We start from the raw sequence: 13,726 nt of genomic DNA, 5'->3' as shown, positions 1-13,726 counted from the left end.
ACTGCACTAAGTCCCAAGTGCCATTTTTTTCAAGAGATTCCATCTCTGACAGCATGGCTTTATACCATTTCTTGCTGTCCTGTCTATCCATTGCTTCCTTGAAGCAAGACAGTTCACCACAATCTGTCAACATGACATAATCAGCCACATTAATGGCACCAGGAACAAACCTGTCAAGTCAAGTTGCCTAGTAGCTCTAGACAATCTCTAACCCAATGGTCATTGTTTGCTAGCTGTGCCTGCAAATTTCCATTTTCCACATGCTGTCCTGGCATTTCAGCCTACAAATCAGCATTAACAGCTTGTTATCCCGGCTGTTCCTGCACATGTAATGGCTCATTTTCATAGGCAATAGTTGGCTGATTATTTCCTGCATTTACAAGTTCATTTACAACAGGTATTTGCTGCTGTACAACGGGCACATTTTGCTATGGGGACCTGTTTCGTGACCGATTAATTAAGTGAATGGCTATTCATAACAACCTCTGCCCAAAAACCATGGGGTAATGCAACATGAGACAGCATTGTATGGACCTTATCCTGTATGGTCCGATTCATACACTCTGCAACTCCATTTTGGGGTAGATTATGAGGGACAGTGAGCTCCCTCTTTATCCCTTTGCTGTCACAAAATGCCTAAAAGGCCTTGGACACATATTCCCCACCATTGTCAGAGCAAAGACACTTAAGTGTCTTATCTGTGTCTGATTTTCAGCCAATGCCAAGAATGTTTTAAACTTATCAAGCACTTCATCCTTGCTACGAATGGGATAAACCCATACCTTCCGTGTAGCATCATCGACAAAGGTGACAAAATATTTCTTTCTCCCTAAAGATAATCCTAGCATTTGGCATACATCCGAATGTACTAACTCTAGAGGAGAAGATTTCAAAGAAAGAGACTTTTTGTGAGATGTTTATGTATGTTTGCCATAAACGCAATGATCACAATGCTCAAAATCAGCATAACGAAGACAAGGCAAGTAACCCAAACGAAAAAGCACTTTTATTCCTGTTTGACCCATGTATCCCAACTGGCCATGCCACAAAGAAACGCTTGGCTGCTCGGTCACAGCGACAACATGGTCACGCACACTAGATACATGAAGTGGATACAAAGTATCACTCTTGCAACTTCTGGCAATAACCCTAGATCCCTTACAGATCTTCCATTTTCCATCACCAAAGGTGGTATGAAAACCATACTTGTGCTAATCAAGCTCTTCTTGAGCTAAGGTACATGCCGTACATGCTAAAGTGTAAAGACAGAGCCATGCTGAAACTATAACTGCACACTGCCAATACCTGCAATCTCACATGCATAGTTGTCCCCAAGATGGACAACACCATGTCAACCCCCGGTATAGGCAGAAAACTACTCACGATGAGGGGTGACATGAAAGGAAGCACCTGAATCAAGAATCTAGGTATGCATGTCATCATCTGTATCTGCAAGTAAAGCATGAACACCAAAGTGTGAAGAGACAAAGAGTACATCACTCACACTGTCACTGTCATGAGTGACTGCATTCACCTCTTCAATTTTTACACTGCTCTTCTTAGGCTAACTGTCCTTCTCCTCTTCCTTGCTATCATCTATCTTCTTGTCCTTCTTGCCACAATGATGGCATTCAACATCTTTGCCACGTGATTTACTCTGTCCCTTGCCATCATATTTGCCCTTTTGCTATGATCTGTCCCTAGTATGCAAAGCACTGGAAGACTTACTGATGCATTGTTCTGTCGATTCATCTCTTCCATAAGTAGAGCACTCTCTACATCAGCATACAAAAGGATTACATTAGAATTGCTCATAGCAGTCCTGAATGTATCCCAACTCTCTGGTAGAGTGCAAAGCAAGAAAGTAGCCTTAGATTCCTCATCAATCATGAACTTCAAGGCAACCAACTGGCTGAAAATGGAGTTAAACTCACTCAAGTGAGTAGACATTGTTGTACGCTCTTTCATACGCAAATCCATAAGCTTTTTCAGCCAATACACTTTACTTGCAGCACTCTTTTGTGCATACAGTTCTTCCAATCTAGTCCATATAGCATATGCAGAATCCAAACCTTCAATGTTGAAGAGCAAGGCATCAGAAGTCGATAGCTCTATGCGTGCAAGCTCATTTAACTCATCCCAATCGCCCTGATCCATGTCCCCGGCTTTGCCCCTTTGGTTTTGATTGGCTTTGCCTGCTTCTTTTGTAACAGGATATTGTAGCACTGCTTTTGCCAAACTGCAAAGTTATGTGCACCTTCAAGCTTCTTTATGTGCATCAAATTACTACTGTCATTGCTGCCAGCCATGATTTTCAGCCCAAATGTGACCAAAAAACCAGCAAATGCAGGCCCAAACTGTCACCCAAGTGACCAAGGTACAAACAAGTACCAATCAGCAATAAATGACCATGCAGAAGCACAGATTTCAGATCTGTAATTAAATTTTCAGAAGCACCAAACCATGTGCTACAGCATTATCCAACTGATTACAGCTGTTCCAAGGGCATATGCATCACATTACATGAGGAATCCCAAAATTTCAGCTGCAATTTCTGTTGTACATGTACCCACGGGCATAAAATTTGACACGACCGGTCAAAAGCCCCAAAATTTTGTGCTCAAAGCATCAAACACACATCTACATTTCCTCTATCATGCATAGGACAGGCCAGTTTTGCCAAAATAGAGCAATTTCAGCAAAACCCCCAGATTTTACCAAGTGTTGATGTCCAAATTGCGCAGAATTCAACCTACATGTACATAAAATGCCCAAATGCTGCATAGATTTTGCCCAAACTGCAAAAGCCCTAAATTGCACGGGGTCCAATATGCATCAATGTCGAGAAATTGCATAAATTTCAGCCCAATTTGCGCATGTACATTAAAAGCCCCAAATCTCGGGGACAAAATGTCACAAATTCCTGCAATTTCCGAGACAGATATCACTATTGCATCTTGCTCGCATCAAATCTAGACAAATCCCCAAACTTTCTGAGTCCTGCGTGCACTAATTTCAATGAAATTGAAAGAATTTCACTAAAATGTGAAAAGCCCCAAAATTCCCAGGCAAATGTGCACCGACTTTACAATTTCTCAGTCAGATTGTCCAATTCTGCATTAAGATCCCTAAATTCGGGAAAAGCCCCGAATTTCTGGGCCTAAATCTGCCCAAATTTGCACCCTGTGCTTGCACTGCGAACACCCGTAGGAGAGGAGGTAAATCAGACTGAAAATTTCTGATTTTAAAAAAAAAATATTGAACCATTGACGTGCCCGTCGCCGGTGCAGTCACATCGCGTGACAGCTTGTCACTCGTGCAGCCCGACCATCACGCCGCCTGTTACACGCTGCTTGACCTAGTCGCGACTGTTGGTCGTGGCCAGTCCAACAGTCGTCCCCTAGTTTGCAACGTCGCCTGCAGAAGTCGCTTATGCTGCCCGATGGTCGCACGTCAACTGCTGTCCATCACGCCCACTGGTTGTCAGTCTGAACCAGTCGACTGCTGCTCCCGCTATCGCCTGATCTCCAGCAATCGTCTAGGCTCGTTGCGACTGATTGCTATCTGCCGCTGCCCACTGCCTACACGTCACATCGGTGACTCTCCTGCTCGCCTTTCCAATTCGAACTCTGAGAGGCAAAAACGCCTCAACCACAACTCTGATACCAATTTGTAGGGACCGGTTAGGCACGAAGATTGAGACAAATTGTCGATGTGCGTAGTGAGAGATAGAGTGAGAGAGAGCAAAGTAGAGAGTGAGCACATTTTCAGGTACAATGACGAGTGTATACCTTTAGGTTTTTAGATAGATATATATGTGTAAGTACAAGTGCTAAGGGTATGTTCACACCCGAGCACATTTAAAAGGCACGAGGCCTTTATTCCCAACAGTTTGGTGCTTCACTTTCACTTTCACACTTTCCTCCCTTCCCTCCCACTTTCAATTAGTCTAGAACCCTACTTTAGACCTACCATGGGTTATTTAGTCTTAGCATCTCCCCCATATCCACAAGTGTCACTCTATCCTCTAGTCCGATTGTGGGAGCATCCACCTCCAACACACCGTACCACCCTCCTCAATCACTCAAAAGCATAGGCCCCTCTCTTGTGTTGACGAGTTACCTTCATTGAAGGAAATAAGGAGTGAAACGGAATTAGCTATTGAGCTAAAAAAGTGCATTACATACTTATTAGCCACTTAAACAGCCCCAAAACATGCTTAATTAATGAAAACCCCTAAAATAGAGAGTGGTCTGAGAGGGTTTCTTTGTAAACCCTAACTTGGGAGGATCCATCCACATCTATAAATAGACAAGCTGCCCACCATTCACCCCGTCCTTTTGTGTAGGTTTCTCACTCTACCATGCAAATTCAATCATTAGCCACGTACAATTTGCTATCCAGCCATCACCAATTGCAGCCCATCACTATCGGCCTGTTTTCAAACATTGCCCTATTGTTTGGATGTCTCTATTTGCTGCATCGCAATAGCACCTATTCAGCCTACATTTTCAGCATCTAGTGCTAGGCAATAGGTAGTTGCCATCTCTCCCACCAAGCCACTACTCTAGTACTTGTGTTTTTGCTGTCTAGCAAGCCGCCTATATCAGCAAACACCTCTCCTGTTGTCACCTGAGAATTCTCTGTCTCGGATAATCAAATTTTAGCCTTCTCTGACAGTACACTGCTACGTTTGCTAGATTTCAAACTCTGATTGTTGTGTTTTGGTGACCAGCCAACTACCCTTCATCATTCAACACTCTTTCATCTTTGACTAGTGGTTACAGCACTCATGCTCCATCTCTAGTGAAAGTTGCTCTCCAACACTCTCTACCCTTGAGTATTCTGTACACTCTTACATTCATTTAAAGCATTGATTCATTCACCTCAAAGTTCTCCTTCTCTCTTTGTTTGCGTTTTGAGTTTGAGTTTTGTGTTTTGCATTTAGAATTTGAGTTTTGCACATCACTATCTATGTCTTTGTATTTATGTCATGGTATTACATTGTGTTTCCTCAATGCAAATCCTAGCAATTTCTTCGCATGGTATTAGAGCCAGTGCTCTTATCAAGAGTATCTTGTGGATATTGTAGAGGCTTGGTTTTGTGCAAGACACACAAACGACTCATAACCGAATCACAATGTCTCAAGCACCTTCTTCTCGAGACCCCGTGATGTCTTATCAAGCTTCTCCATCAATAGAGGCCTTGAGGAGGCATTATGGACTTGGCAAGGAAGATGACACCCCACCTTCAACTTCACCTTCTTTATTTTCTTCTATTCCACATTTCAGACTCATGACAACAAAGGAAGAGTTTGAAGAGTTCTTGCATATCGCATATAGTTAAGCTTACACCCCTCCTACCAACTTTGCTACACAATCCGAACCAACTAGTGAGGCTGGCCATCTCTCCGATCATGGAGGACATTTGACATTTGGGACGACTAGCAACCCATCTTCTTCATCTCAGCTAGGCCCAATGTCAAGTTCGTACAACCCCTTTGAGTTGTATGAATCAAAACCCTCTCTTCTTTCTCCTTTTGGTGTCTAGGATCCAGATGATTTTCTATATGTAAACTTCAATAGAGGGGGCTCTCGAAGCAAACGTCCTTCATCAAATATATCTATATCTTCTCTTTTGATTGAGCATGTAAACTATTCTCAAATCCCTCCCATCCCATCCTCTTCTAACCCACACCTCGATTTGCTCTCTTCATTCCAAAACCTTGGATTATACTCCACTTCCACATCCAACACACTAGGAGTTGGATCCGCCATCTCCACCCCTAGCACTTGCTCTTTCTCCATACCATATTCTACCTACCCTCACTTCACTATCCCTTTGCATCCCAATACATCGTTAGGGGAAATGCCAACCTTTTAACACTGTGCCTACCACATACCCACAAGTAAGCACTTCTTTTTACCCTTGGAGGGTGGCGATAGGTATCACCCTCACTTCCCCCGAACACTCACCTCATCATCTATCGGCCTCTTTGACAAAAGGATTTCTATCCTTTATTTATGGTGTGACATCACATAATCCATGGGTCACTCCTATGCAAGGATTCTCTACCCCACATGTCCCTATTCATCCTCCATGGGCTACTCATGCAATCACCATGCCCATGCCTAGTCAGTCCATTCCCACATTCCAATCCACTATGCACACTTCCCGCATACATAGTGGGCACTTTGGGATTAATTCCCAAGTGTACTCCACTCCCCCACCCTATCCCCATCACACTACAATGGCCAAAAATGCCTTCACGAATAAGACACGTTTTAACGAGTTGAATTTCACCACTTGGTCGAACTTTATGCAACAAGTGTTCTCAAGGTCTTTGGAACCTCGTCACTAGTCTAGAGTCCATGTCGAACCCTCAACTAGCTCACCTTGATCACATACATCAATGGAAAGTCCACAATGCCATAACCAATGTTGAGTTAATGCAAGGGTTGCTTCCTAAGTTTAACTCTCCATTACAACATTTCCCTCTCGCACCTAAGTATAGGAGTCATCTCATTGACCACTATGTGACGCAAGATTGCACTTGACGTGTCAATCTCAATTTTGAGCTTTAGAAGTTTTCCATCAAGGGAATGATCTACAAGTCAAATTGGCCGAATACCAACAGTTACTCGCTAAATTTGTCACTATTGGCTCTCCAAAGTCAAATGATGATTAGGAATTAGGTTACGTTCTTTTAGAATAAGTTACTTGAAAAATACTTACATTCAATTCAACACATTATCTCATTGTTCCGATTGCCGACCTTCTATGAGTTCGAGTGTCAGTTCGTTACACGAGGTTGCACAATCAAGTCTACAAGGAATCCTCCACATACTCATATCCAAAGAGGGGTCTGGTTGCCTCTTCTTTGCTCTTTGTATATTATCCAGATCATCTATAACTAGCCTTCCTTCCGTGGATAGGTGGTGATTCCCTAATTACAACTTAGTTACAGCAGTAACATTTATTACAAAACTAAGAAATCCAAATTAACTTACAATCTTGGACAATGGACTCCCTGTTGGCCCCAAAAATGGCGCCCCTTTCGGCATTTAACTTAATTGAAGAAGAAGTTGATGTACAATGGGATTCTCCCAATCCCTTTCAATATTCCAACTACCCTTGCTGTCCAAAATGACCAACAAATCTTCAATCTGATTTGCCCCTTGATTCGGAAAGTCAATTGGCCTTCACCCGCTTTGATGGAGATGCGAAACGCTCCAAATTCATTAATTTGCTGGTCCTTTAATTCTGAATTTGACTAAAAACAGCTTCAGCCTTGTTGGATCCAAGTCTTGGAGCTTCCCATTTCTGGCATGCTTCCCAAGGTTGTTGCTAAATCCTAATTTCTACTGCATGTTAAGGTTTCAAACAAAGAAATTTGAAATTTCTCAATCTCTGGTGATCTTAAATCTATAATATTAGAAGCAAGGCTGTAGAAAGGCTTGGAGATCATAGAGAATGCTGAGGAGAGAGAAAATTCAGACTTTCATTGCAAAGAACTGAAGAAAATCTGCCATTTACTATGGTTGCCTGTCTCAGCAGCTTATAGATGCAAAGAACTCAAGAAAATCAGTCATTTGCTACTACTGCCCTATCTCAACAACCTGTAGATGCTGTCACCTGCTGTTAGTCTTCTCCTATCCCTAGGTGCCTCAGAATGTCCTCCAATGGCTGTAAATCAAGCCAACACATCTCCTCCCTCTCTCTTGCAAGCTGAATACACTAAAATGCCTCTCTCCAACCTCTAAAGATGTTTTTTAGTCTTACATGGCCATTTTTGACAAGTAGCAACCTTCTCAAATGGTTTTTTCAGTATTATCTATAATTAAATATTAATTCAGTCTTTAAATATTAAAAATTAATCTAGAAATTATTTTTGTGCCCTGAAAAATAATCTGACTGGCCAATAATTGAATTGCCTAGGCAACTTCCATTTTTGAGTGTCTATGCGTCATCTTTGACCATCATATTGACATTAGGTACCATTAAACGCCACTTCTCTAGTGTCACCAAGTGACACTTATGGCCAAATGAATAACCTAGGCCAACAACTCGCACCGCATACCACCAAGTACCTGTGCAGCATAACTTATAGCAACTTTTGCCTTTGACATCGCGTGATTTTCTCAAGTCCCAAGCTCATAAATTTACTCTAACCCTAATTACACCTCACATGTACAACATTTACTTAACAATGTGATTAAAATTTAATCCACATGTTAATTGAGGTTTCAAAAATACATATCCTCATGACATCATTCTTAAGAAACATAAAGGTGTCGTCCGCCAAGGCTTGCCCCATCAAATGTGAAGAGAGAGAGAGTCCGACCACCTCACCATTAGCTGCTAGACGAGACAACATCATTAAAATGGAATGAGTGGCGAAGGCAAAGAACAAAGGACTCACTGAACAATCTATCTAACCGATCAACCAAGGGAAAAAGGATGTCATGACGCCATTGAGCAAAACTCCTATAGAGGAATCCACGCTAATGGTATTCATAAGTCTAAACATTCTAGGACCAAATCCCATGCCTAGCATCAGCTGACCCAAGGACCATTCCAAATTATTAAAGGCTTTTTCAAGATCCCACTACGAAATGCTCTTAACGCAAAAAACACAAAACCAAAAATTATACAATAAAGCACAAACTGATAACACAATATATAATTAGGGTTAGGGTAACTCGAAGACAATGAATACGATGAATAATGAAGTAAATGACTATTGAATATACAATATTCCCGAAATATAGCAAGGCAACCTCTGTGCGTCCAGTAGCAATCCCAGCTAGAGAGACTAGATTTAATAAGACAAGCAATGCGGAGAGAGAAAGAATAAGCACGTAGGTACCTGAGGAGAGAGAAAAACTAGGTGACAATTAGAAACAATAGATGATTGTGCTAGAAGTATAGGCGACAGTTAGACGAGAGAGAAACTCTACAAACGCAAGGTTTTGGATAATAGCGACAGTATCTAACTGATGGTGACATATATAGCTAATGACGTCAACAAAGCAAACGCAAGGTTCTGACAATAGGCAACAACTCCAAGGTACCAAGCGACAACTCCTAGATACAAGTGATAGCTCATAAGTGGAGACAAGCTGCAATCATGCACTAGATGATACAATATAGCAAGGGGAAGGTCTAACCACGATGTCCTCCACGAACAAGGTATTCATAACAAAGATAAACTCCTAAGACCTGCAAAAACAAGATTGAGGGAGAGTGGTGGGTTACATGCCTATTTAAAGAAAGTTTGGGACACCCAAATTAGAATTTTGCATGTGGGACACAATATCTCTCTAGGATAGTGTTTCTTTTTAAAATAATAAGGTTTTTTCATTAATTAAGCATATTTTGATACTATTTAAGTCGGGCTAATGTAGTTTTAGCTCAACAACCCCTCTTAGGCCTAAAACTGAGCTATGGAAAAGAAGCCCTTGTGTTTATTTACTTTTACCCCAAGGCGATGGTTATCTTACCGGGGGAGCCCAAGTGATCATCCCAGAGAGACCAAGGCATTGTACCAAGGGTGTTCATCGACTATCCAAGGACCTACCAAGTCCTGCAAAGATGGATGGAATCAACAATGGACTTTTTTTAAGGGCTATGTTTTAGGTTATCTTTCACAAGATTTAGCATTAAGTGAGGGTTTCCAAGTGTTGCGCCTAATGGAAGGTGTAGCGAAAGTCTAGGGGAGATAACCAAGACCACATATCCTATTTCAAAACTGATGAAGCACAGGCATTCCAGTCTTGGTATTTGGGGCTATCCATGAGTCCATGTCTAAAAGTCAAATGCGATGGGTCAACACACACTGAAATCACCCATGATAAATCCATGGTCTTCCAAGGGAAAGGCGTGCTCTCAACTTGCGCCATAAGTCACAGCGACCAAGAACATCATTAGAAGCCTAGAGTTCCACCATTCATAACACTTCCCCATCATACACAGAATGGGTTTCCATAGAAACACCAACATAGAAAGTTTGAAGCCGTGAGTATAGGATTCTCCCTCCTTTATGACTGTTATGCTGCATTGCACACAAAACATCCCCAGCATTAGAGTTCAAGGTTTACCACATAGCATGCTACTTGCCACATGAACAAATACCCTGAACATTCCATGTAGCGATTTTCATGACAAGAGGGGAGATCAAGGGTGGGATTGCAACTGCCTTGTTGTAGCTTTATTTGCCAAAAATGCAAGGACATCCTCATCTAGAAAATCTACCAGCACATCGAAAGCAATTGAATTTTGCCCCATTACTAGTGCTTTACAAGTTAAGGGTTGATCCACCACTGTGCTATGGTGCAGGTATCTACAGTTCACTAGAGTAATGACTTTACCGCCCTTGTCAAAGGCGAGACACTTAGGGAAAGCACGTAGTGGCTCTTGTTGAGCCTTAAGATTAGAGGTTGCCTTACTATTCAAAGGCAAAGCACTAGTACCCTGGGACAAAGCCTTGTCCTTACAATGCGCATACGTGCACAAGATTTTCCATGGATCCTCTAAGGATCCAACGTTTTGAACATCATTAGACTTTTTGCCCTTTTTTAACTACACGTCTTGCTAGCCATGGGCACCATCAATGAGAGGTGAAAGAACTTGTTTATCCATCTATATGCATATGCGAAACAAAACCATCCAGTTGTACAGCAAGAACATCATTTGCCTGTCTTGTCTCTTCGTTGGTTTCAGTACATTTTGCCATAAAGTGACCCAATTGTATGCAATTGAAGCAATGTCCCACCAAGGCTCCCCATTTGAGACAAAAGTGCAGTGTATATACCAGGGAAATTCACCCATAGCCAAGTGGGACGCTTGCAAGAGGTATTCCAAAGCATGCACATTCTGTTTCTATTGATTGCTCAAGTACTAGGGGTACCAACATTTTACCAATCCTGGTCATGGATTCAAGAAAAAGGGGCTAATACAACGGCTAGGCAGCCCTTCACTTCCACTCAAATCGAGCATTCTTGCTCTAACAATTCTGTGACGTCTGCCATTGGCCACCATGGGACAACATGCAAGATAGTGAAAAGGGTTGTCGCCTTTGGCTCTCTGTCTTGCTGGTCTTCAACTGCGAAAGTTTGCACAGTGCTGGTCAGATGGCCTCACTTCAGCAGGATGTCCTTACAGGACTGCACATGCAGGATAGCAGGTCTCGCTTGTGCCAGATCGTCATCTCTCTCTTTTTTTTTTCGTAAATCGTCATCTCTCTCTCTCTCTCTCTCTCTCTCTCTCTCTCTCTCTCTCTCTCTCTCAAGTTTATGATTTTCCATTGTGCACTCTCACAACGTGGAACTTATTTAGACCTTGAAGTAAACTTGGGACTATATGTGGAGCATTTCCTTAGAGCATACAATTGATCACCATCAATATGTCCTTTTCTGCTTTCTGACATATACCTTTTCCACAAACAAATGCTTTTTTGTTGTTTACATCATCACATCTTGTATAGATCAGCCTCCCTGCATAATGCCCAACCTGAGGAGGTTTACCTTATAACCATTAGATAAATTTCTTCATTGAAACCTTCATACAGTCATTTGTTGACTGATGCAAGCAAGCTGCTCCTTTTCTTAGCAAAGACTTAAGTACAGTCCTTTTCTGCTTGCAGATTCTGAAGTTACTGCTGAAATAGGAAAACATGGTCTTTACCTTTAAATACGAGGCTATATTCTTCAGATTTTCCTTGAATTCTGCCACCGGAACATGTTGCCCTCTCCCACTTGGCATTGGGAAAGCTGCATCATTTGCACCAAAAAAGACTACCACCAAAGCTGGTTGCAAAGTATTACCCTGCAGGCAAAGAGATAATGTCAATAATGCTTGACATCTAAGGCAACTGAAGTTTGAAATTGTTTTTAGAGCATCATTTACAAGCATCTGTATCAGTACTCAGTCCCAGAGCAGATTTGAGCTTCAGCACTTTCCCCTTTTTCAACCTGCCTTCTTCTCATGTATGCGTGCATATCCTTCTTGCACATATTTGGAGTTCCAGCAGGATCCTGACTCTTTGATTTTCTTTTACACACATCTTGCATAGTCTGCCACATTGTTATTATGTAAAGTTTTCTAGAAGGCCTAGGATGAAAACATCCTGCGTTTTACCTTTGAGAAAAGATGCTCGAGAGCAGACAAGGCCCGACGGGTGTTCCAGCCCTTGAAGCCTCTGAGCAAGACATCGGCCTGCATCATCAAGAAAAGGACGTAATGACATACCCGGAAACGTAAAAGGACGAAGGAATAAGCTGTCCTATGTCACCTTACGACGGTAGAGGTCTGTGAGGCCAGCTCCCCATCCACCTGGTTGTTGAAAAGAGTACTCAGTCATGGAGGCTCCGAAGAGGACGAACAAGGGTCTCTGGTGCCCCGCCATTGCTCTTGCGTTTGTTCTCCGGCACCGTCTTGTAGCTCTCTCTGTTGTTGTGAAGTTGGCAGACTTTAGACTTTTTGGTTGTTAATAATTAATCATGATGTTGGTTCGTATCGTCTTTTCCGTTTGTCCTAACTTACACATAAATAGGAGCCTCACCAGAACTGTCGAGAGTCGAGACTCGACGTCTAGGCCGAAACCAGAGACCTATTTTGAATGCGATTTTCGGCTTTGGATTTGTAATTGTTTAAGTTTTTCCTAAATTTCTAATTGTTTAAAGTTTGTCCCCCTCAACCTTTGGAAAAGTTCATTTATACCTATATATCTATATCTATATTCATATATCTATACTGCTTTATTATTTGTGATGCCAGGAGGCATATTCCACGGTGGATTCCGTGAGGTTTTACGGTGGATTCCGTAAACTTAGATGACCGGGGCTCATACACAAAGAGGATTCTTTGTGCGAGAAGTTGATGGGGACGCCTGTCCTTTGATGAGCCCCGGTCATCTAAGTTTACGGAATCCACCGTAAAACCTCGCCCGAAAAGGACAGGCGTCCCCATCAACTTCTCGCACAAAGAATCATCTTTGTGTATGAGCCCCGGTCATCTAAGTTTACGGAATCCATCGTAAAACCTCACGGAATCCACCGTGGAATATGCCTCCTGGGGGCGAAAAGGACAGGCGTCCCCATCAACTTCTCGCACAAAGAATCCTCTTTGTGTATGAGCCCCGGTCATCTAAGTTTACGGAATCCACCGTAAAACCTCACGGAATCCACCGTGGAATATGCCTCCTGGCATCATACCCCCGGGGTGGGATAGCAATTGACCTCAATTGCTATTAGCTCAATGTGGAGCTAACAGAGTGGGGAAAGCATTTAAGTCTCTAGCGTGCATCCATTGTGCTTCCTCTACAGGATGGTTCTTAAATTTTACTAAATATCTAGAATATCTTCGGCCAGTTCTAGTGGTCATGTAGTCAGTGTCTATGATGGCTTCTAGTTCAAGTATTTCAGTCTTTTCTTCTAGTAAAGGTGGGTTTTCATAGACAGGGTGGATAGGTAATTGGCCTCTAAATGGTCTCAATAAACTAATATGAAATGTATTATGAATTTTCCAATGAGATGGCAATTCTAACTTGAATGCATTGTCATTAATCTTATGAATGATTCCAAATAGTCCGTAGAATCTAGGAGCTAATTTGACAACTGGATGTCTATCTACACTTTGAAGTCTACGCTTTTCTATTCTAAACCAAACATAATCATCAACTTTGAAATTCATGGCTTGTCTTTTCTTGTTGGCTTGTTTGGTATA

At 42.1% G+C, this 13,726-nt stretch overlaps 1 protein-coding gene across 2 annotated transcripts in view; it reads right to left on the bottom strand.

Moving 5' to 3' along the window:
- The window catches only part of LOC148040150 (GDSL esterase/lipase WDL1-like), a 31,051-nt gene extending 18,343 nt beyond the window's left edge, over nucleotides 1-12,708 (bottom strand). Inside the window, exons 1-4 of one of the 2 annotated variants that reach the window (XM_087697080.1) lie at nucleotides 12,564-12,708; nucleotides 12,294-12,448; nucleotides 12,140-12,217; nucleotides 11,687-11,827 (exon numbers count right to left, since the gene is read on the bottom strand). In XM_087697080.1, the coding sequence (XP_087553206.1) occupies nucleotides 11,687-11,827; nucleotides 12,140-12,217; nucleotides 12,294-12,407 (333 nt within the window). In that variant the 5' untranslated portion in view covers nucleotides 12,408-12,448; nucleotides 12,564-12,708. Of the gene's footprint in view, nucleotides 1-11,686; nucleotides 11,828-12,139; nucleotides 12,218-12,293; nucleotides 12,449-12,544 lie in introns of both variants that reach the window. The other variant, XM_087697089.1, reaches the window with a different exon arrangement.
- Between the last annotated feature and the right edge of the window lie 1,018 nt (nucleotides 12,709-13,726).

Source organism: Lygodium microphyllum, chromosome 2, assembly GCF_053477565.2.
Source record: "Lygodium microphyllum isolate KBCC chromosome 2, Lygodium_microphyllum_v1.1.10, whole genome shotgun sequence".
In the NCBI taxonomy this organism is placed as follows: Eukaryota; Viridiplantae; Streptophyta; class Polypodiopsida; order Schizaeales; family Lygodiaceae; genus Lygodium; species Lygodium microphyllum.
The sequence above is the reverse complement of the archived record's forward strand: the minus strand, read 5'-3'. Positions and strand labels throughout refer to the sequence as shown.